Raw genomic sequence first — 23617 nt, 5'->3', positions numbered from 1 at the left:
ATAATGTGTTTAATGTAGAAAAACAGAAGCGTGCAGAAATGTTTTCTTTGCTTTTCTGATGAAATGCGTTAAAATACTTTCCATAATTAAATGAATATCCTGGATAAAAACTTAAGCACTATTTTAAATTTAAGTTTTTAGCCATTTAGCTCCATTCAACCCTACTCATTTAGGTCTCCCTCGCGGTCGCCCTCTACCGGTGATCAATGGTTTTACTGCTGTATAGGTATAAAGTGGGCGGTCTTTGTGTATAAACACACACGCGGTAAGATGGCCTCGTCTCTGGGCGGTATGTTTCCCGGTCAGCAGCCCTCGGCTCATCCCGGGCCCGGTCCCGGGGCCGCGGCTCCTCTGACGGGGGCTCCAGGGGGAAGCAGGGCCCCGGGCGGCGGCGGCGCCACGCTGGTGGATGATCTGGAAGCTTCTTTCGAGGTGAGAAAAACCGCAGCAGCTCCGAGCGGAGAAACGGAGACCCGGATCTTCGCGGTCCACCTTAAATACAGCAGCAGTGACTGTTGTCCTGTACTGAGAGAGGACCAGCAGAGCGCAGGATTTAAGGTGGAACGGAGAGTTCCAACAAGATACTCAAAACTAAAAAAAAAGCTAATGGGCTAACCAATCAAAAATACAGGTTAAATACGTTTAAATACATGTATTATTATTATTTTATATGTGCAATTTAGTCTAAACAAAACAAGATCATCAAGACCAAGGAACTCTACCAGACTCTGAAGTTAAAACAAACTTGGGTTCTGCAGCAGGACAATGACCCAAAACACAACAGCAATTCCACCTCTGAATAGCTGAATAAAAATTAGCTGAATGTAAGTGCAGTGAATGGTGGCTCTACCTAGTGTTGATAAAGGGGGGGCTAAATACTTTTGCTTGTCACACTTTTTGATATTTATCTGATTATGTTAAATGTGTCCATGCTTTTTATTCCTCCACAGGCATGCTTTGCTTCTCTTGTCAGCCAAGACTATGTAAACGGGACCGACCAGGAAGAAATTAGAACAGGTAATGCCAACCGTAGACAGCAGTGCTGTGCTAATCATACAATTACATCGGCAGTGCTGTTCTTATCATAGATTTACCTCAGCAGTGCTGATCTGATCATACATTTACATCAGCAGGGCTGGTCTGATTATACATTTACCTTAGCAGTGCTATTTTAATCATACATTTACCTCAGCAGTGCTTTTCTGGTCATACATTTAACTCCACAGTGCTGTTCTAATCATATATTTACTGTAGCAGTGGTATTCTAATTATAAAAAATACCTCAGCAGTGCTGTTCTAATCATACATTTACATCAGCAGTGCTGTGCTTATCATAGATTTACCTCAGCAGTGCTGATCTGATCATACATTTACATCAGCAGGGCTGCTCTAATCATACATTTACCTTAGCATTGCTATTTTAATCATACATTTACCTCAGCAGTGCTTTTCCAATCATAGATTTACCTCAAAGTCTGTCTTTTGGTACATAAATAAATTTGTGTGTGTGTGTGTGTGTGTGTGTGTGTGTGTGTGTGTGTGTGTGTGTGTGTGTGTTACAGGGGTGGATCAGTGTATTCAGAAGTTTCTGGACGTGGCTCGACAGACGGAGTGCTTCTTCCTCCAGAAGAGACTACAGCTCTCTGTACAGAAACCTGAGCAGGTGGAGAAAGAGGTGACCTCCGTTTGTCCTACACGTATCCATTGTGGAATAACCATCTGCATATTTGGGCTGCATTACTTACTAGGGCTTTATACTTATGGAGAGGAAATCGTAAATGAAATCCACAAAATGCATTGCTTTTCCTCACTAATATTCAGAATACGTTACATGAAATGCAAAACCACCGTCACATTACATTTCACTGCGCTTGATCTCTTCATTGAAAACCAAAAATACAAGAATTTACATTTTCAAAACAAAATGCTAATGCTGTTGAGCTGAGTCTGACACACATTTGTTTTCCACTGTGTGAATCCACTGCGAATAATCAAAAGCAAATCACAATGCACAGGATTGCATTTCGTCTAGGAGCAACACAGAAAGCGTGCCGAAATGAAATGTAATCACTGTCCAATCAGAACCCACTACTGAAATTGGACTGGGGCTGTACTTTAAACCAGCGAAAATGTCTTTGGTGACAGGATATAAGAGGAACTAAACACTCTAATACTATAAATTAAGACTGGCACAGGTACAGATGACTGTGTGATTTTAAGAGTTGAGTAGATTTTAACACAGGCTCGGTTCTCACGCTTGTTCTCACGCTTTCACACTAGCCTATCTCTGGTCAGTTGTTCGCTGGTGTGGAAGTTATCCAAGCATGGGTCCGCGTGAGGTGGTGTGGATGTATTAGATTAATTTTTAACGTTTCGCTTCCCCTTATTGAGTTTTACTCCGACTCCAAGTTCAGTAGTGAGTTATGATTGGACAGGAAAACCCATGCTGCTCCTAGACAAAATGCAATCCTGTGCGTTGTGATTTTTCTTTTTAACATTCGCAGCACTTCACAGTGTCTTGTGTACTGTTTTTCAATAAAGAGATCAAGTGCAGTGAAATGTAATGTAATCGTGGTTTTGCATTTCATTTTGGCATATTGTGCATGTTAGTGAGAAAAAAAGAAATGCATTTTGTGGATTGCATTTACATTTTTCCACGATAGTGTTTGCTTTTTAATTTGGCGCCAATTCCTCTCTATATACAGCTCTGGAAAGAATTGATTCAGTTTCTAAACATTATTTTATTCTATAAACTACGGACAACATTTCTCCCAAATTCCAAATAAAAATATTGTACTGTGTAACATCAAACCAGATAACGCTGAAACCCTACTCAGCGCTGCAATGCTAATCGTAAACTTTCTTCTGCAGTACTGTTCTGATCTTACATTTACCACAGCAGTGTTATTCTAATAATGACTTTACCTCGACAGGCCTTTTCTGAGCATAAATTCACCTCAGCTGTCTTATCCTAATCATAAATGTACCACAGTAGTGCTGTTCTAATCATAAATTTACTTCAGCAGTGCTATTCTGATCATACGTTTACCTTAGCAGTGCTGTTCTGATCATTAATTTACTTCAGTGCTGTTCTGATCATACATTTACCTTAGCTGTGTTATTGTAATCGTGAATTGACATTAGCAGTGCTATTCTAATCATAGATTTACCTCAGCAGTGCAATTCTAATCATGACTGTACCTCAGCAGTGCTATTCTGATCATACATTTACTTAGCAGTGCTTTTTCTAATGGTGAATTTACTTTTAGTGCTATTCTGATCATACATTATCTCAGCAGAGCTATTCTAATCATAAATGTACCTCAGCTGTGTTATCCTTATCATTAATTTACCTCAGTAGTGCTGTTCTAATCATAAATTTGCTTCGGCAGTGCTATTCTTATCATGACTTTACCTCAGCAGTGCTGTTGTAATAATACATTTACCTCAGATGTGCTGTTCTAACCATACATTAACCTCAGTAGTGCTATTCTGGTCATACATTTACCTCAGCAGTGCTGTTCTAATAATAAATTTACCAGCAGTGCTACTCTAATCAACAAATGTGACTTCCCTAGTCAAAATTACTCCTCAGCAGCTGTACAGTGCCTATAAAGATCTATTAGGATATATTTTTTGGATGTATACATGATGAAAATGCGAGATATATAATAAGATGTTTGTGTGCCTCTTCTCCTCCTGGTGTTAGGACATATCGGAACTGAGGAATGAGCTCCAGAGGAAGGAGATCTTAATTCAGAAGCACCTGGGCAAGATCCACCACTGGCAGCAGGTCCTGGAGGACATTAACGTCCAGCACAAGAAGCCCACGGACCTGCCGCAGGGTCCGCTGGCCTTCCTGGAGCAGGCCTCCGCCAACCTCCCTGCTGCAATCAAACCCAACTGAAGATCCCAGCTGGAGAACTGGAGAGAGATGGACTGGAGACTAATAAACCATGTGTTGCTGTTTTTGTCTTTAAAAAATTAAGATATTTGGTTTAATGATTTTTTTTTTCTTTTATAATAACCAGAGTGTATTGAATGACTTTTTGATTTAAAGGTTCTGAATTATAATTGAATCCAATTTCAAATTATTGGAAAATTGGGATTTTCAGTCACATTTCTAAACGTTATGTTTGTTTAGGGCAGGTGGATATTTAAGAACATTTTTGTACTGTTTAAAATAAATATACCTTTTGTACTTTCTGTGTGCTGTCTTGAATAAATGAATTTTTTTTAAGCTGTACAATTCAAATGATTTGTACTGATGCTCCCAAAAAACAGGCTTATAATGCTAGCACTAGTGACACCATTAAAGGAGAACTCTGGTGTACAATTGACTTTAGATGTAGTAAAACATGATTTAAAAAGTATTTACCTTTCTTGAGGTCTTGAGACCTCCGTTCTCCCACAGCTCTCCGAGATCCAGTAATTTTGTGCAGTTTGTCCAAACAGCTTAGAATGGGTTTTAATGGGGCATATTTTGCCCCTGCTGATAAATCGCATTTTACACCGTAATTCAGGAGTTGCTCAACAACTCATTGGTAGAATCTGGAGACTCAAAGTAGCTCAACAACTCATTGGTAGAATCTGGAGAACCCTTTAAAACATTTAAAACTAGACATTAATAACTCGAGAATTTTGAAAGGAAAGTGGTAGTAATATGGATGAAGAAGGTTGCTGGGGAGGTGGTGGGTTTGCAAACTTTTGTCACGTAAATAAATAGGTAGCTAGAGCCGTTTTTTTATTGGGCGGTTGGTTGATAAGGGGTGGAGTTAGAGCGTGGTCCTTCTCCCAAACATTTTTTATTACACAACTCCTATAAAAGTGCATAAGAAGCTTATTAAAAACCACTTTTTTAAAACCCATAGTGCAGGTAAATCTACAGGCGTCATTGTACTGATCATGATCATAGACATATATACATAGATTGATTAATAATTATTTTTTAATAAGCCATACCATATGCCTGTCTTTGTTAAAGAGCATAATACAAAGTATTTCAGCATGAAAGCTCATATTTGTAAAGTTTGACAGCGTTCTGTATCATCTAACTACATCTCTGCTGTTTGTAACGTACCAAACTGTGTGAAAATCGGGTAAAAATTAGTAGAGTTGTGATTACAATAGGTGTATTAAACACCTTCCTCAGTGTAAATTAATGCACTTAATTAATTGGGTCGCGTGGTTGACTTCTCCAATATACCGTCTGGCTCTGTGGCATCTATGTATATATGTCTGTCATTATCAGTACAGTGATGGCGGCACACAGAGATGTAGCTAATGGTTCGGGTTGTAAACAGAGGTTTTTAATAAGCTTCTTGTGCACTTTTAAAGGTATTCATGCCTTGTTTTAAATGTCTGGGGCAGAGACTGTAAAAAAAGTTGGACGCCGTGTCGCCGTTCCCATTCATTCAATGAAAATGAAGCCAAAATCTTCCGCCATGTTGGCGATCCCGAAACCCGAGTCTTTTTCTACACCAATTGTCAATTTTACACTGGAGTTCTCCTTTAACAAACTCAAAGTAGCTCCAAACTTCATTGGTAGAATCGTTTATTGTCTTTTAAATATTGCTTGAAAAGACAATGGTTTATAGAAAGATTATAGAAAAAAAATCATAAGAAAAACAAAAAGATTAAAGCAGCAAGACAAGCCTAAGAGTACTATTAAAAATGATTTTATTCTTTCATCTCAATGTCTTAACCCACATTCCCCCGTAGTCAATCACGTTTTGTAATGTATTATTTAATGATCAACATCAAATTAAGGTGTTGCAGGGGTTCCATATACAGCAAATAACTTTAAAAAATTAATATTGGACCTTACAAATGGTCACTTTACTTGTGTTTAAATGTTTAAAAGTGTTTAAAATAAACTGTGGTCATGCTGGGCTGTAACAGAGATGGTTTTTGGATAAAGTCCCGCCCTTCAACAAAAAAAAAAGAGCCAATCAGCCTGTTGCTTACGCTGTGAATAAAGAGGATCGATGTGGAGATCTGCGCATGTGCAGTAGCCAGAACAAGATAAAAAAAAATCACTTTTTTTTGCGAGATTGGATAAAAACCCTACAAACAGATTTTATCAGTGATTTAAAATATGTTGTTCAAATGGTAATTTGACCTTCAGTTTAGCGTATTTTGGTCTCTCTCCAATCAAACTGATGGAAGGATGGTCTTGTATGAGTGATTATAACTGCTTGGCTGCGTTGAAAAGATGGCAGCAGAGTGAACTGACTTGTCTATAAAGACTTAAAACTGTAAGGATACGTTCTCAAATCAGATTTTTTGCTCAATGTGGCTCAGATCTGATTTTTTCATGATTGTGTAAACATGCCAAATCAGATTTTTTCAAATCATATCCGAGACACTTCCATATGTGTGGTCCTTAATCGGATACGTATCCAAACCATGGACATGCGACATGAATGTAAACGGTCAAATCAGAATTCATGCATCTTTTTACGCAAGCTTTTTTTATTAGCTTTAGCGCTATGTGCTTCTCTCTTGTACCCACACTGTTATCTCTCAGTGCAGCTGTGCAGCTATAGCTGCAAAAAAAAAACAAACAGCAAAAGCAAACCGCCTGGCCTTTTTTTCACCTCCTCAACCTGAGCATGAACTTCAGACCAGCTGTTTCCTGTTTCCATTTTAGCAAAAGATGCTCCACATATGAGCTGCTAACAAACGCATCCATTTCCCTTTTCCCGTCTCTCAAATATGACGTTTTTTGTTGTTGGTGGTGAAGAAGCCGACGCTTGTACAGGTATCAATGTGCACATGTGAGGCAGCATTTCAAGGACAGATTCGTTCACATTAAACACAGATACAGATCACTTACATTTGCGACTGTGAGCCGTCAAGATCCAACTGCCAAATGCGATCTGAGCAAAAAATCTAATTTGCGCAATGTGGCTTGTATTGTTGAGAGATTGAAGCAAAATTAGGCAACTGATCAGCCCTGATGTTGGGAGTGGTGTTGTATATTTAAGTGAACAGATCACATTTTCTGAGTGCCGAACCAGTTTGTTGACTGCATAAACAACAATAGGTGAATTTCATATTTGGTATTCAGTGTGACCAAAGCTTTACAGTTAAATGCAAAAAAAAAACAAAAAACGTCATTCACAAACCTGGTCTTTATGGAACAGTGGCAAAGAGAAAAACCATTGTTGAAGGAAAGACATCAGTAACACTGCTCATCACCCTGAACACGCCATCCATACACCACTGTAAAACATGGTGGTGGCAGCATCATGCTGTGGGGAAGCTGTTTTTCTTCAGCAGGGACAGAGTTGGGAAACGAGGAGGCTGTTGTGAATAGTTCTGTAAGAAGACTTTCCACATTATCTTTTTAGAGAGTGACAACATGTGAAAGGTAAATCTTCGGTATGAATCTTCTCAAGGTGATCTTTCTGGTGGGAGACATTTCTGCATTCATTCATCCACTACTTTCATCCTCAGCCTCAGTTTACTGACCTCCAGCTCAAACTCCACTCATGGCTTCTGCCCATACTTCTAGAGAATGGAATGAAAACAAAATGAAACAAAACATTATGACCACTTACCAAGTAAGCTATGCTGTAACGGTGTTTCATGTGTTAAACTAGTGGTTTTCAATCCGTGGGCTACAGTAGTAGTAAGGTCCAGATATAAACCGTTAAGATACAGTAGCAGTCAATTTTTTAAAAAACAAACCTCTCCTAGAGTGGTCCTGATAATAGCTATTTTCATCTTAAAGTTCTCATTTCATTGTTTTTTATTAATTTTAAAATGTCTAGTTGTGGTCTCTAATATGAATGAATGCCGTGTGAGACGTTTTTTGTGAACTTAAAGCTTAAAGGACAAAACGTTTTCAGAGATACTTTAGCCTTAGTTATAAAGATACAGCACTAGAGTGCTAGATAAAGTTAACCCATAAACTTCGCTTAACGTCAAACTACTCGCAGCCAAGTGGATCGTTCTAATACATCCACCAACCCTTTCCTTAGCTTCCCTAGAGTGTCTCGGTAAAGCGCAGAATCAACCGGAGATCCAATTTAAACCTACAGTTACTACTACAAGAAAGCTAATGTTAACTAGCTGATGTAAACAGAGCTGTTTAAGCTCTTTAGCTGACGAGACAGTGTCGGCTCTGCTGCAGTCCAGCTTCAGCTCTGTCTGCAGGCAGTCCCGAGCCGAGGAGGGCAAGGCCATGAAACTCACAGGTTGACGGCGACACGGTACTTTTTCCTGATTGACCCATTTTTCTGAGGCTTTTCTTTTACTAGCTACTGCAGACAATTGGGGTTGAAGAAGAGTTTCATGTGCAGCATCATATACAACTGTGAGAGACCTGTTGTATTTCATAAAGAACAAGAAAACGTGGATTTTAGCAGAAGGAGACCTTTAAGGAATAGACCTGCCCCCTTTCTGAAGTCATACAATGCCCTAAAGTTAACTAGTTAAGCAGCAGCTAGGTTGCTGAACTTTAATGCTCCACTAGTATCACAGTAGCCCGGGAGGGTCGCCTACAGGTTCTTGGAGGGTTGTCCCAATTTTTAGGGGGAGGGTTTCACTTGAAAACAAAAGGTAGGGGTACAAAAGAGAAATGGGATTGGGTCCCTAGGACTGTTCTGGAGCGCCATTCCTGTTTCCACACCTGCCAAAACGAACCGCATCGCACCAACAGCGCAAACGAACCAGACTTTTTTCAAATCAACCCAAAACAAAGCACCTTTTGAACGTACCTGCCATGATAAAACGCTTCCTACACTGCTTGAGGATAAAAAAGAAGCTTGCACAAATCATCACGTGGTCTTTTCACACGGCACTTTATGAAGCATTTGGTGCCGCTGAAGGTTGCTAGATTTGGAAAAGCTCTTTCCGCAATGAGAGCAGGTGTGACGTCTTTCTCCAGTATGTACTTTTCTGTGTTCTCGTAAGTTGGCTGAACACTTGAAACTCCAGTCGCACTGAGGGCACTTGTAGGGTCTCTTTCCTTCATGGACGTCAATGTGGCACTCTAGAGATTTTGCAGAGGAGAACCCCTTCCTACACAACGGGCAGGTGAAGGGATTTTCTCCGACATTAAGAGTTTTTGTATGAGCAGGTTTCTCTGCACTGCACTCTTCCGGCTTGGGCTCCACCTTAACGTCCTCTCGAGATTTTAACGTCTTTTCTCCAGCGTGAGTCCGTTGGTGCGCTTTCAGCTGCGAGGGACGTATGAAACTCTTCCCACACTGAGAGCACTGTTGAGGTTGCTTCTCTCTATGAGTGTAAATGTGTCGCTTTAACGTGCTCGCAGTGGTGAAAGGCTTCCAACATCTAGTGCAGATAAACGGCTTCTCTTTGGTGTGAATCCTCATGTGGTCTTGAAGGGCGCTCGACTTCAAGCAAGGTTTTCCGCACTCGGTGCACGTGAACGGCGATTCTCCACTATGAATTTTTTCATGGGCTCTTAAGTTCGTCAGATGTTTGAAACTCTTTCCACAACGGGAGCACGGATGAGGTTGGGTTTCTGTATGTATCAAAATGTGCCTCATTAACGAGGACGCAAAAGTGAAGCTCTTCCCGCACTGGGTGCAGGAAAAAGGTTTTTCTCCGGTGTGAACCCTCGTGTGTTTTCTAAGGTCACTGGAACTTGAACAACCCTTTCCACAATGAGCGCAGGTGAAGGGCTTTTCCCCGCTATGAACTTTTTCATGTTCTCGCAAGTTCGATAGACGTCTGAAACTCTGGTCGCACTGGTCGCACTGGTGAGGTCTCTTCCCAGCATGTGCGTCCACGTGCCACTGTAGAAACTTTGCACTGCTGAAGCTCTTCCTACACAAGGAGCAGCTGAAAGGTTTCGCTCCGGTATGAATTTTGTCTCGGAGGTCTTTCTGTTGGGAGGCACCCTGAAGGTTAACGTTTTGCTGAGATTTGTCTGTACTACAATCTTCTGAAAACTGCTCATCTTCTAGTTTGGGTTCCACTTGGATGTCTTCTAATTTTACGTCTACAAAATAATAATAAAAAAAGAGACGTATGATATATATTTCATATGAAGCAGTACATAAATACAGCTCTGGAAAAAAAAAAAACAAGAGACCACTTAAAAATGAGTAGAGATTTAAAAATTTTGGTAAAATCAATCAAGAGAAAGATGGATGATTATAACCCATCAAACCTGAAGCTGAACTGCTTGCATTTTTGCAAAAGGTTATCCAAAAGCAGTGTGCAAGACTGGTGGAGGAGAACATGATGCCAAGATGCATGAAAACTGTGATTAAAAACCAACCAGGGTTATTCCACCAAAGATTGATTGATTTCTGAACTTTTAAAACTTTATGAATATGAACTTGTTTTCTTTGCATTATTTGAGGTCTAAAAGCTCTGCCATAACGTGTATATAACAGTGCTATAACGTGTTATATACGGCCGAGTACTGTAGATCAGCACAGCACTAAGATTATGAGTTAAAGAGGACGAGAAAATCTGATCTGTTTGGAGTAAAAATGGTTCTATTGCTGCTCCGTTTGTAGCTGAGCTGTTTGGTTTGTAAGCGCTGCATCGTTGCTTAGGTTACCTGTGTGTGGCAGAGTAACACACTGAGAGCTTCGGTTACAGTGCATTACCAGCTGATAACTGTACTCATAGAACGCCTCTCAGCCAATCACATTGCAGGGTCGGAACTAACTGTGGTATAATACCACAGTGATGCCTTAGAAGATGAAAACAGACTAATTCCAGCCAGCTTGGATACCACTTTTTTAACACAATATAAAAAACGAAAATGGACACCACCCAACCCTACTGTTACAATGTCTACTTTTCTTGTTATGATCATATTGCTGAGTGTCAATAATTTAAGGGCAGTTGTTGGAATTAGCGTTTTTATCTGCTGAAAATACAGTATCTTCTCAATTGATTCAGTAACAGGTTAGCACATTTATTGCCATCTTAATTCTTTTTGAGGAGCAAACACGAGCAGAGACTCTGTAGGTTTTATTTTTTTTTTAAATAATTAAAAACAATGTTTCTCAACGAGGGACTTGCAATTATCAAGGGATTCTTGGGTGTTCTTCAAAGAAAGATTGGAAGAGATTTGCATATTTTAAAAACAATGTTTTTTTGTTTTTTTATAAAGATAGGCTTGAAGGGATATTTTGCATATTTTAATATGATTAGACCTTTCAAAGCGTCAAAAGAACCATTTGGCCAAAACTGCCAAATAATAAAATTTCCTGTATATTTGATCTTATTGTAACTAATGACTTAGGAGCTCAATCTAAACACTCTGTCCTGTTACCTAAATTAATTCTTAGATTTTATTGGTTATATTTAATAATACATATTTTGAGAAAATCACTAGAGTGCGCTCAATGTCCTCATGCTATTAGCATAGCCGCCATTTAGCTAGTATTCATGTTTTTGCTAATTCTATGCTACAAACTCGTTCCTGTTACTTTCAATCCTGTTACTCAAAGCAAAAAAAGTAACAGGAATGAGTGCCAGTAACGGGAGTGAGTTCTAGTAACAGTAATGAGGGCCAGTAACAGGAGTGAGTTCTAGTAACAGGAATGAGGGCCAGTAACAGGAGTGAGTTCTAGTAACAGGAATAAGGGCCAGTAACAGGAGTGAGTTCTAGTAACAGGAGTGAGTGCCAGTAACAGGAGTCAGTTCTAGTAACAGGAGTCAGTTCTAGTAACAGGAGTCAGTTCTAGTAACAGGAGTGAGTGCCAGTAACAGGAATGAGGGCCAGTAACAGGAGTGAGTTCTAGTAACAGGAGTGAGTGCCAGTAACAGGAGTCAGTTCTAGTAACAGGAGTGAGTTCTAGTAACAGGAATGAGGGCCAGTGACAGGAGTGAGTTTGAGTAACAGGAGTGAGTGCCAGTAACAGGAGTGAGGGCCAGTAACAGGAGTGAGGGCCAGTAACAGGAGTGAGTGCCAGTAACGGGAGTGAGTTCTAGTAACAGGAATGAGGGCCAGTAACAGGAGTGAGTTCTAGTAACAGGAGTGAGTGCCAGCAACAGGAGTAAGTGCCAGCAACAGGAGTGAGTGCCAGCAACAGGAATGAGGGCCAGCAACAGGAGTGAGTTCCAGTAACAGTAATGAGGGCCAGTAACAGGAGTGAGTTCTAGTAACAGGAATGGGTGCCAGTAACAGGAGTGAGTTCTAGTAACAGGAATGAGGGCCAGTAACAGGAGTGAGTTCCAGTAACAGGAATGAGTGCCAGTAACGGGAGTGAGTTCTAGTAACAGGAGTCAGTTCCAGTAACAGGAGTGAGTGCCAGTAACAGGAGTGAGTTCTAGTAACAGGAGTCAGTTCCAGTAACAGGAGTGAGGGCCAGTAACAGGAGTGATTTTTTTGTAATAAATATCTATGGTTTCAACATGCAGTCAAACAATTCTCTAAAATAAAGACTTTCTTGAGAGAAAAATAAAAGGAATTGGTGGACTTGCTTTTAAACATGCTTTTTTAAATGTCACATGAGTTTTGTAACCATTTTTAGATTAGAAACCTTGTAAAAAAAATTAAGTACAGCTGGCCGAGTTTGATAAAAAAAAAGATACACTTCTCAAAAGTCACTGAGTTCTTCTGCTATATGATATATTTCACTGAAGAAATAGCTGAAATCCCAAAAACCAATGGTTTATAAAGGAAAATCATGAAAATTATCAGGGGTGCCACTGGATCTACAAACCTTTTTCAGTGTCCGTTGGTGTCCGATGGTGAATCCCTTGGTGCATTTTTAATTGTGAGCGTCGTACGTAACTCTTCTCGCACTGGGAGCACTGGTGACGCCGCTTTTCCATATATTTGCATCTATGCTTTCCAAATACGCTAGCAGTGCTAAAGCTATTCCCACAGTACGTGCAGCCAAAAGGCCTCTCTCTGGTATGAATCAGCACATGATCTTTAAGGTTGCTCAATTTTAAAAAGGTCTTTCCACACTGAGAACAAGGGAAAGGCCTTTCTCCGGTATGAATTTTCCCATGTTCTCTTAAGTTTGATAAGCGCTTGAAACTCTTTCCACACTGGGAGCACTGGTGAGGTCTCTTTCCTGCGTGAACATCCATGTGCCACTGTAGAGATCTTGCAGAAGAGAAGTTCTTGCCGCACGTCGAACACGTGAAGGGATCGTTGTCTCCAGTATGAATTTTCAGGTGATCTTCCACGGTTTGTTGGGTGTTACTACTGCAGAGACTTTCACGCTGAATGTTTTGTTGACAGTTTTCTACACTACACTCTTCCTGAAAGAGGGTTTCTTCCACTTTTGGCTCTAAACAGGCCACAGGATTGTCTCTGGTATGAATTTTCAGGTGATCTTTCACGGTTTGTTCAGTGGAATCACTGCAGGTTTCTTCATGCTGAAAGATTTGTTGAGATTTCTCTGCAGTAACGTCTCGCTCAAAGTGGTTTTCTTCCTTTTTTGGCTCTTTACAGGTTAAATGATTGTCTCCAGTATGAATTTTCAGGTGATCTTCCACAGTTTGTTGGATGGTTTCACTGCACATTCTTTCATGTTGAATGTTTTGTTGGGATTTGTCTACACCACAGTTTTCTTGAAAGAGGTTCTCTTCTTTTTTCGGCTCTAAACAGAAAACCAAATTGTCTCCAGCATGAATTTTCAGGTCATCTTCCATTGTTTGTTGGGGGGCATCACTATTAATTTCATCATGCTCAATGCTCTGGCGAAATTTCTCTGCACTACACTTTTCTTGAATGTGGTTCTCTTCCATTTTTAGCTCTAAACAGGCCATAGGATTGTCTCCAGTATGAATTTTCAGGTGATCTTCCACTGTTTCCTTAGTGGCATCACTGCACATTCTTTCATACAGAATGTTATGTTGAGATCTGCCTACACTACACTTTTCTTGAAAGAGGTTCTCTTCATTTTTTGGCTCTAAACCGAAAACAGAATTTTCTCCAGCATGAATTTTCAGGTGATCTTCCATTGTTTGTTGGGGGGCATCACTATGGATTTCTTCATGCTGAATGCTCTTGCAAAATTTGTCTGCACTACACTTTTCTTGAAGGTGATTCTCTTCCATTGTTTGCTCTAAACAGGAAATAGGATTGTGTCCAGTATGTATTGACAGGTGATCTTCCACTGTTTGCTTAGTGGCATCACTGCACATTCTTTCATGCTGAATGTTTTGTTGAGATTTGTCTACACTACACGCTTCCTGAAAAAGGTTTACTTCTGTTTTTGGGTCTAAACAGGAAACAGAGCTGTCTCCAGTATGAATTGGTGAATGAATCAGGTGGTTTCCCACTGTTTGTTGAGTGGAATGTGGTTCAGGCTGAATGCTCTGGTAAAATTCATCTCCATTGTGTTCTTCCTGAAAGTGGTGATCCTCCAGTTTGGGCTGAAAATAGGAGACAGGACTTTCTCCAGTATGAATTTTCAGGTGATCTGTCGCTGTTTCTTGGAAAGCATCACTGCAGTCCTTTCCATGCTGAATGCTCTGGAAAATGTTCTCTGCATTGTGTTGTTCCTGATAGTGGTTATCCTCCAGTGTGGGCTCAAAACTGGTGAAGGGATTTTCTCCGGTATGTATTTTCAGGTGATCATTCATTATTTGCTGAGAGGCATCCCTGCAGAATCTTTTATGATGAACACTTAGGTTCGATTTCTCTGCACCACATTGTTCCTGAATGTGGTTGAGCCCAAACTGTAATGGAGAATTGTCGCCAGTATGAATTTCCACGTGATCTTTAGGTGTTTGTTGGAAGGGATAACTGCATTTTTTTCCATGCTGACTGATGTGTTGTGAATTTGTGACGTGACATTCTTCCTGTACAAGATCCTCCTCCGGCTTGGCCTTAAAACAGGAGACAGGACTTTCTCCAGTATGAATTTTCAGGTGATCTTTTACTGTTTGTTGGGAAGCATCACTGTGGTCGAATCGTTCATACGGATTAATGCCTTGGTGATATTTATCTGCAATGTATTCTTCTTTTAAAGGGTTCTTTTCTGGTATGGGTTCCACTTCAGAGTCTTCCTGGGATACATTTTCTACAAAGACAAAAAGGTAAAAACACACATCTATACATGTTAATGATGTCAATGTTAATGTGCTAACGTACGAATGCACGCGATTTATATGAACTTTGCCACTTTGTTCAACATTGTATACACAGTTTTGTATTGGCTTTAAAAAAATCATTATTGTTTGGCATAAATTATTCAGTCTTTTTACTTAATTTTGGTTGCCAAATATGTCTCTGCACACATAAGGACATTCTCCCTTAGGATTTTCTGGTATAGAGCAGAATTCATGGTTCTATCAATTACTGAATGTTATCCAGGACCTAAAGCAGCAAAGCAGACCCAGATCATCACACTACCACCACCATGTTTTACTGTAGGTATGATGTTCTTTTTCTAAAATTTTATGTAAGTTTTATGCCAGATGTAATGGGACACACACCTTTCAAAAAGTTCCACTTTTGTCCAAAGAATATTTACCCAAAGTTCTGGAGATCATCAAGATGGTTGTTGTTTAATGTGAGACGGGTGGTTGTGTTGTTTTTGGAGACCATTTTCACCCAGTCTTTTTCTTATTATTGAATCATTAACACTGATCTTAACTGAGGCAAGTGAGACCTGCAGTTCTTTAAATGTTGTTCTGGATTCTTTTGTTTGTGACTTCCTGGATGAGTTGTTCATGCCCTTTTAGAGTAAGTTTGGTCGGCCGGTTACTCCTGGGAAGGTTTATCAGTGTTCCGTGTTTTCTCTATTTGTCCCAAAGCTTTAAGAAATGACTTTGTAAACTTTCCCAGGCTAATATATCAGTCAGTGACTTTGTTTTCTCATCTGTTTTCTCATCACTTCTTGAATTGGGGCGTACTATGCTGCTTATTGAGATATTTTATCCTGCTTTTGTCACAGTCAGACAGGTCTGTTTCAGTAATTTCTTGATTCTACAGGTCTGGCAGTAATCAGACCTCAGAACTTAGCTTTCCAAAATAAAAGTGGTTAATCACAGTTAATTCATATGGGAAATTACTTTTCCACACAGGGCCAGATACCTTATTTTTCACACTATATGGCGCACTTAAAATACTTTAATTTTCCCTAAAAATCGTCAGTGCACCCTCTAATCTGTGTCATGTATAAATTTTACCAGTCAGGTTGTAAGGAGCAGTAAAGCCACTCTGCTTAGGTGCACCATTATACAGGAGTTTCAGTTTAGTTCTCCAGCTGTTTTAGCATTAGCCACGAACCGCGCTAAGAGCTAGCTCTTTCACCGCCGTTCAGAGTTGAGTATTATTGGCCTGTGGTTTGCTTCTATCCCTGGCTAGCACTGCTGCATCAGTATTAGCATTTCCCGCCAAGCGCCAGCCATTCAGAGGTGAGTATTATCAGACTGTAGTCTGCATGTTTACCGTGTTAAAACAAGCTACACTCAGGGTTCCTTGGTCTAGCGCTGTTTTGCCATGTTTACATTGTGTAAATCCTGAAGCCCTTTCTACGTAATGCTCTCTAGTGGAAGCCTCCAGTTACTTGCGTAGCATATAGGCTAGTATGTTATCACTCACATTCACAATGCAGCCGGTTGTCTAGCAAGTATGTTTCTACCCTTAGAGTGCTAAAAATGTTTTTTTTTTTACTGTTTCACTTAAATAAATAAGGTCATCATTTAAAAACAATGCAAACACTGTAAACACTGCAAAATTCAAAGCAGGTCAACAGCCAGAATCGGACGCAAACACATACCTGCTCCAGCGTGAGTCCGTTGGTGTGTTTTCAGCTGCGAAGGACGTATGAAACTCATGTCGCATAGAGAGCACTGATGAGGTTGCTTCTCTCTATGAGTGTAAATGTGTCGTTTTAAGGTGCTCGCAGTGGTGAAAGGCTTCCAACACTGAGTGCACATGTAGGGTCTTTCCTTGGTGTGAATCCTCATGTGTTCTTGAAGGGCGCTCGACTTCAAACAAGGTTTTCCGCACTCGGAGCACGTGAACGGCGATTCCCCGCTATGAATTTTCACGTGCGCTCTTAAGTTCGCTATTCTTACAAAACCCTTCCCGCACTGAGAGCACGGATGAGGTCGCGTTTCTGTATGAGTGTACATGTGCCTCGATAACGAGCTCGCGAACGTGAAACTCTTGCCGCACTGGACGCAGGTAAACGGCTTTTCTCTGGTATGGATCCTTGTGTGTTTTTTAAGGTCGCCCGAACTTGAGTAACCCTTCCCACAGTAATAGCAGATGAACGGCTTTTCTCCAGTATGAACTTTTTCGTGTTCTCGCAAGAACGATAGGTCTTTGAATCTCCAGTCGCACTGAGAGCACACGTGAGGTCTCTCTTCTGCATGTGCCTCCATGTGGCGCTGTAGAGACTCTGCGTCAGTGAAGCTCTCTCTGCACAATATGCAGATTAAATGACTTTCTTCAGTAGGAATTCCCTTCTGCTGATCTTTCTGGTGGGAGCCATCCTGATCTTCTGAACAGTGGATCTCTTCCAGTTTGAGCTCCACTTCTTGTGGTGCATCTACAACAACAAAAAACGGAGAGCATGACATTTCACATACATACATAGTTTACAGATATTTCTAGGAATTAGGCAAGTATTGAACCTCCAATGTAATTGTTAGAAAGGCCATTGGCTGCGCTGAAAATTTGAGCTCGCGCTTACATCCTCACGTGTTGTGGGAAGTTCAGTGTCACGTGACTTGAGTGAGTGGCAGTTCAGTCAGTGAGAGCAGGCAGAGTGCTACGGACATTTGGCTCAACATTTCACCCGTGAAGAGTCATTTAATTTACCTTCTAAAGTCCTTTTCTGTTCCTTGTGTGCATCATTGAAGATTTCCAAATTTGACCCTTGTGTATTACTGTGCTGTCTTCTAGGTCAATAAACTGCCTTAAACTTCATTCTCGACTCTTCTGCGTTCTTACCGACGCACCAGGAAGACACCATACCATCTACCAACACCTATACAGTCCACCCACCAAACCACCTGATATATAAAGGCCCTTTTAACAATAATACGTCCTTAAACTGGTGGCTAGTCATAACTTGATGAGGGACTGATTATTTTTGAGACATTTACAGTTGTGAGGCATCTGTGTAGATTGAGTTGGTTTTAGAAACACAGGCTACAGTGAACTGTGACTCAGGTCCCTTGATTTTCAAATGAAATGCAACATTTACTGATGGTCAGTAATGGTTTTATCCTATTCATTTGGTTATAGCGCCACCATTTGGAGGAATGAAGCAGTGAACTTTAGTAAATCAAATTGAGGGGCAAAGTGGCTACAAAAAAAGCTCGTATTAGAGAGACGACTCGTAGCTTTATAACGGGAAATGGATGCATTTATAGATATTTGACAGCTCTGTCCCTCCCCAACTTTATCAGCTAGCTTGCTGCAATGTTGCACAAGAAGAAGCTGCTGTATGGGAGAGTGACGCGAAAGAAGCCATTTCTTATTATGCAAAAATGTATGTTCTCTGTTTGTGGCGTGCTTGCAGAAATGGCTTCCTTCGCATCACTCTCCCATACAGCTTCTCCTTTTGCAAAGTGCGCTGTATTGTTGACCAATGCACAGTGACACCATCTGCAGCAAGATGATGCTGCAGCTCTTTGGAGGTGGTCTGTGGATTGTCCTTGACTGTTCTCACCATTCTTCTTCTCTGCCTTTCTGATATTTTTCTTGGCCTGCCACTTCTGGGCTTAACAAGAACTGTCCCTGTGGCCTTCCATTTCCTTACTATGTTCCTCACAGTGGAAACTGACAGGTTAAATCTCTGAGACAACTTTTTGTATCCTTCCCCTGAACAACTATGTTGAAAAATCTTTGTTTTTAGATCATTTGAGAGTTGTTTTGATGAGCCCATGATGCCACTCTTCAGAGGAGATTCAAATAGGAGAACAACTTGCAATTGGCCACCTTAAATACCTTTTCTCATGATTGGATACACCTGGCTATGACGTTCAAAGCTCAATGAGGTTACCAAACCAATTGTGTGCTTCAGTAAGTCAGTAAAAAGTAGTTAGAAGTATTCAAATCAATAAAATGATAAGGGTGCCCATACTTTTGCACCGGTCAAATTTTGGTTTAATGCATATTGCACATTTTCTGTTAGTACAATAAACCTTATTTCAATCCTGAAATATTACTGTGTCCATCATTATTAGATATATCAAACTGAAAAGGCTGTTGCAAACACCCAAATATTTAGAACTAAAAATGATTAAGATTATTAGGGGTGCCCAAACTTTTGCATATGACTGTAGCTAGCTCTCTGGTAACGTTAGCTAGCTCTCCGCTAACCTTAGTTCTCTTTGCTTCGATAAAAAAATAGATATTTGACAGCATCAGTCCCTCCCCAACTTTATCACCATTTATTATAATACAGAGTTAGATCCACTAATTATCTCAAATCGCTAATGGCTCATTTATCCCCCTACTAATAAACTATATAAAAGTCACTTCATATTAATCTGCAAAACCGTGGCAGGACAAACTTCACAAACCTTTATCAGCGTGAATCCTCTGGTGTATTTTCAACTGGGAGCGGCGTACGTAACTCTTCTCACACTGGGAGCACTGGTGGCGCCGTGTTTCCATATATTTGCATCTATGCTTTCCAAACACTTTAGCAGTGCTGAAGCTATTCCCACAGTACGTGCAGGAGAAAGGCTGTTCTTTGGTGTGAATCATCACATGACCTTTAAGGTGGCTTAACTTCAAAAATGTCTTTCCACAGAGGGAACAAGGGAAAGGCCTTTCTCCGGTATGAATTTTTGCATGTTCTCTTAAGTTTGATAAGCGCTTGAAAGTCTTTCCACACTCTGAGCACTGGTGAGGTCTCTTTTCTGCATGAACGTCCATGTGCCACTTAAGAGATTTTGCACGGGGGAAGCTCTTTCCACACAACGGACAGGTGAAAGGTCCTTCTCCAGTGTGAATTTTCAGGTGGTAGTTCACTGCTTGTTGGGCCCCTTCTGGTATGTGCTCCGCAATGCCTTCTTGGAATTGTTTTTCTTAAAAAAATAAAAATAAAATAAAATGCAAATTAAGCAAATTGTCACCATTTTTCACAGACGTCCCCCTGATTAACTGATCCCGTCTGGATAGGGCTATTTAAACACTTTTATTTGAATTATAACAACTCTTAAACTGATATTGCTGGCTGATAACATATGTAATAATGCATATTTTCTAAATAACGGGATTATTTGTATAGATTGCGCCTTTGCCTGCGCCACCTATAGGAGACATGGCATTTCTTCCCTGTGCCTATGAGATCCAGCAACTCCCAGTGATGTATAATGACATCACAGTTGTCCTGTGTGGGCATCCATACTCAGATTATGTTAGGAAAACATGAAGAAGAACCAGCCTAGGAGTGATACGGGGACCAACCAGCCAGTACTATACAAAGAGCGAGGAAAAGTAGTGATGAAAAGGCCTAGGAGTGATGAATGGATGAAATGCCATTAGCCCACCCATGAGAAAGCAAGGCCAACTGTGCTCTCTCTCTGACTCCAGCTGCTGATGGCAAGGCAGCATAATCTATCTGGAATTTGAACCAGTAATCCTCAGTTTACAGTGCGAACTCTTTAGTCCACTTGACCATTCAGACCAAATCAAAACAGGTCTACAGCAAGTCTCTAAAAAAAAAAAATAGAAAACACTTACCTTCTCTAGCGTGAGTCTTTTGGTGCGCTTTCAGCTGTGAGAGACGTATGAAATTCTTCCCACATTGAGAGCACTGATGAGGCTGCTTTTCTGTATGAGTGTACATGTGCCTCATTAACGTACTTGCAAAGCTGAAACGTTTCCAACAATGAGTGCAGATAAAGGGCTTTTCCTTGGTGTGAATCCTCATGTGGTCTTGAAGGGCGCTCGACTTTGAACAGCGCTTTCCGCACTCAGAGCAGGTGAACGGTGATTCTTCGCTATGAATTTTCTCATGTGCTCTTAAGTTTGTCAGATGTTTGAAACCCTTCCCACAATGAGAGCACAGGTGAGGTTGTGTTTCTTTATGTGTGTACATGTGCCTCGCTAACGAGGCAGAAGTGGGAAAACATTTGCCGCACTGAGTGCAGGTAAACGGCTTTTCTCCGGTATGAATCCTCACGTGTTTTTTAAGGTCACTTAAGTTTGAACTTCCCTTTCCACAGTAATCACAGGTAAAGGGCTTTTCCCCGGTATGAACTTTTTTGTGTTCTTGTAAGTTTGATAAACGTCTGAAACTCCAGTCACACAGAGAGCACTGGTAAGGTCTGTTTCCTGCATGGGCCTCCAGGTGACGCTGTAGCGATTTTGCTTGAGTAAAGCTCTTCGCACACAAAGAGCAGATGAAAGGGTTTTCTCCAGTATGAACTGCATCTTGCTGATCATTCTGGTGACAGGCACTCCGGAAGGCTTTTTCATGTTGAATGTTTTGGTTAGAATCCTCTGCACTGAAATCACCCTGAACGCGCTGGTCTTTTCTTTCTTTATAGTCCTCTAGTGGTCCATTTTCTGTAACGCAAAAAAAAAAGATTTGTCAAAAAGGTGAGCAGAAATCAACATTTTCAGCAGCATGTTCACAAGCATTGTTGTTTCATTCTACAAACTACTGACATAATTTCTCCCAAATTCCAAATAAAAAATATTTAGAGGGTCAATTTGCAGAAAATGAGAAATTGTCAAAATAACGAAAAAGATGCAGAGCTTTCAGACCTCAAATAATGCAAAAAAAACAAGTTCCTATTAATTTAGAAACAAAACCTAACAAAACCTACTAATGAATGAACTCAAAAAGAGTACAGAAATCAATATTTGGTGGTTTTGGCATGCTCTCCACTAGTCTTTCACAATGCTTTTCGTGAGCTTATGCCACTCTTGGAATAAGAGAGTTGGATGTTAATCTACTGCAATTTCTTTCCTGAAAACTGTTTATTTCTGTGAGTAAAACACTTCCATTTATTTCAAGTTTATTTAGAGTAAGCTTAGATTTCCAATATTTTAGAGCATTTAGCAGCAGAGCTAGCCGCGGTTAACAGCGTTTAGTGCTAGGAAATACCACCCAACAGCGCTACACTGAGGAACCCTGAGTGTTCCGATAAGACAGGGTTATCGGTTGGTGCTACGTAGCTTGTTTTAACATGGTTAACTTAAACACTAAAGTACAATACCAATATACTTGCCTTCGATCTATGAAAAGCTAGCGCTGCGGTTAGCAGCTTATGCTAATACTGCTCCAGGCTCTGTGCTGGAGAAACTTTACTGAAACTCCTGTATAACGCTGGACTTCAGCAGAGTGGTTTTATTGCTCCTTGCAACCTGACTGGTTGAAATTTACACATAAGGTGCATTGTTGATTTTTTGGAAAAATAAAGGATTTTAATGGCCAATCAGTCAGTCGGTGATCTCAGTGTACCTCACTACCTTGCTATATGGGTCCACTATCTTGTCTACACCTGTAGTTGGGAGCATAATGGTTGCTTTCTCTGGTCTGAATCAGGTAACAAGTTGAGCATTTTCCCCTTTTTCTCTGCTTATTGGTCAGAGCTGTCTGGGGTAGAACTACAAATTAAATACAGGAAGTAGGTCCTGTGTTGCAAACCAGCATGTGCAGTGTGAAGCTGCTTTCACACTGATTGTGGAAAACTTGCCAAACACTTTGGTCTTTAGTAGTCTTTAGTACTGCCCGTGCATGGACGTGAGCAGCGAGTGCAGTACATTACGCAGTGTGAAAACAGCTTAGCATGGAGCAGCAGAGACTTGTTTATAGCTGCAGTAATGAATCAGATTAAACTGCACCTGAACAGCTGTTTAGCTCAAACATCAGATACTTAAAGCTAAGGTTCACATACTTTTGCCACCCACACATATGTAATAATGGATAGTTTGCCTAAACAAATAAATAAACATAATTTGTTTGATTTGGTTCACCTTTTATACTTTCGGAAAAGTTTTATGCAACATTTTATGCAGAAATGTGTAATATACTAGTAAAACTGTATGATAATACAATATATTACCAACAAAACTGGATTGCAGTGATTTTAACCAGTAAAACTAAGTTAGGACTGAGTTAACTAGTTAGTATCACTCTTGTGGTTTTAGAATAAATGGTAATTAAAACAGTAGAAACTTGTGCTGGCCTACAATGTATTCTGATTTATCCCAGTAAGTAAAAGTTAATGTGATTTAACATGTGCTGGATATGAATTAAAAGGAGTTAAGTGTTTTTAACTGGAGGCTAAGTTAGCTAGCAAACCCATCTGGTCAGCTGTAACGTTATTTGTAATGTTTTGATTTGGAATTTTCCAGTCCACCTTAAATAGAGGGACAGTTCGCTCCAGTCCGGCGGTTGTTGAGACCGGGCTCAGTGTCGGGGTAACCGCAGCTCCTGCACTATTTAAGGTGGAAAGTACCACTGGTCGACTGAGGTGCAGAGTTCAGCAGCTCCAGTACTGACCTCTCTCCCGCTGCCTCTGCTCCCCCTCAGGGTTCACTCCCAGCGCCGCCGCGACCCCCACACCCTCCCGCTCCACCTTAAATCCAGACATTCCGCCTCGCGGTGAGCATTAGACAGTTATGTATATGCAAATACAGGGAGAGAGAGGAGCTCAGGACCCGCACTGAGGCTCCGACTGTTCAGACGTGGACAACAGAGCGGAGGATCACCAAAGCCAAACCGCCTCG

The 23617-nt window shown here is 40.6% G+C and overlaps 2 protein-coding genes across 3 annotated transcripts; one reads left to right on the top strand and one right to left on the bottom strand.

Moving 5' to 3' along the window:
- Positions 1-242: 242 nt before the first annotated feature.
- Positions 243-4206, top strand: med28 (mediator complex subunit 28). The gene is made up of 4 exons (XM_022663133.2): positions 243-432; positions 951-1017; positions 1563-1675; positions 3710-4206. Exons 1-4 carry the CDS (start codon positions 271-273, stop codon positions 3905-3907), a joined length of 540 nt encoding a protein of 179 aa, XP_022518854.2. The 5' UTR covers positions 243-270; the 3' UTR covers positions 3908-4206.
- A 1331-nt stretch (positions 4207-5537) lies between these two features.
- On the bottom strand, positions 5538-23565 carry LOC103022130 (zinc finger protein 850). 2 transcript variants are annotated; one of them, XR_007429469.1, is made up of 7 exons: positions 23391-23565; positions 20618-21445; positions 19450-19959; positions 16689-17465; positions 12666-14984; positions 8727-9976; positions 5538-7515 (listed from the first exon to the last, which is right to left on the bottom strand). XR_007429469.1 is itself a non-coding variant. In XM_049472232.1 (6 exons), the coding sequence occupies exons 1-6, from the start codon at positions 23479-23481 to the stop codon at positions 8787-8789; spliced, it is 5715 nt and encodes a 1904-aa protein (XP_049328189.1). In that variant the 5' UTR covers positions 23482-23565; the 3' UTR covers positions 5538-8786. The 2 variants fall into 2 exon arrangements, 1 of the variants encoding a protein (XP_049328189.1); XM_049472232.1 differs by having other exon boundaries at positions 5538-9976.
- Positions 23566-23617: the final 52 nt, after the last annotated feature.

This window comes from Astyanax mexicanus, chromosome 25, assembly GCF_023375975.1.
Source record: "Astyanax mexicanus isolate ESR-SI-001 chromosome 25, AstMex3_surface, whole genome shotgun sequence".
NCBI lineage: Eukaryota > Metazoa > Chordata > Actinopteri > Characiformes > Acestrorhamphidae > Astyanax > Astyanax mexicanus.
This window is presented reverse-complemented; position numbering and strand designations above follow the sequence as displayed.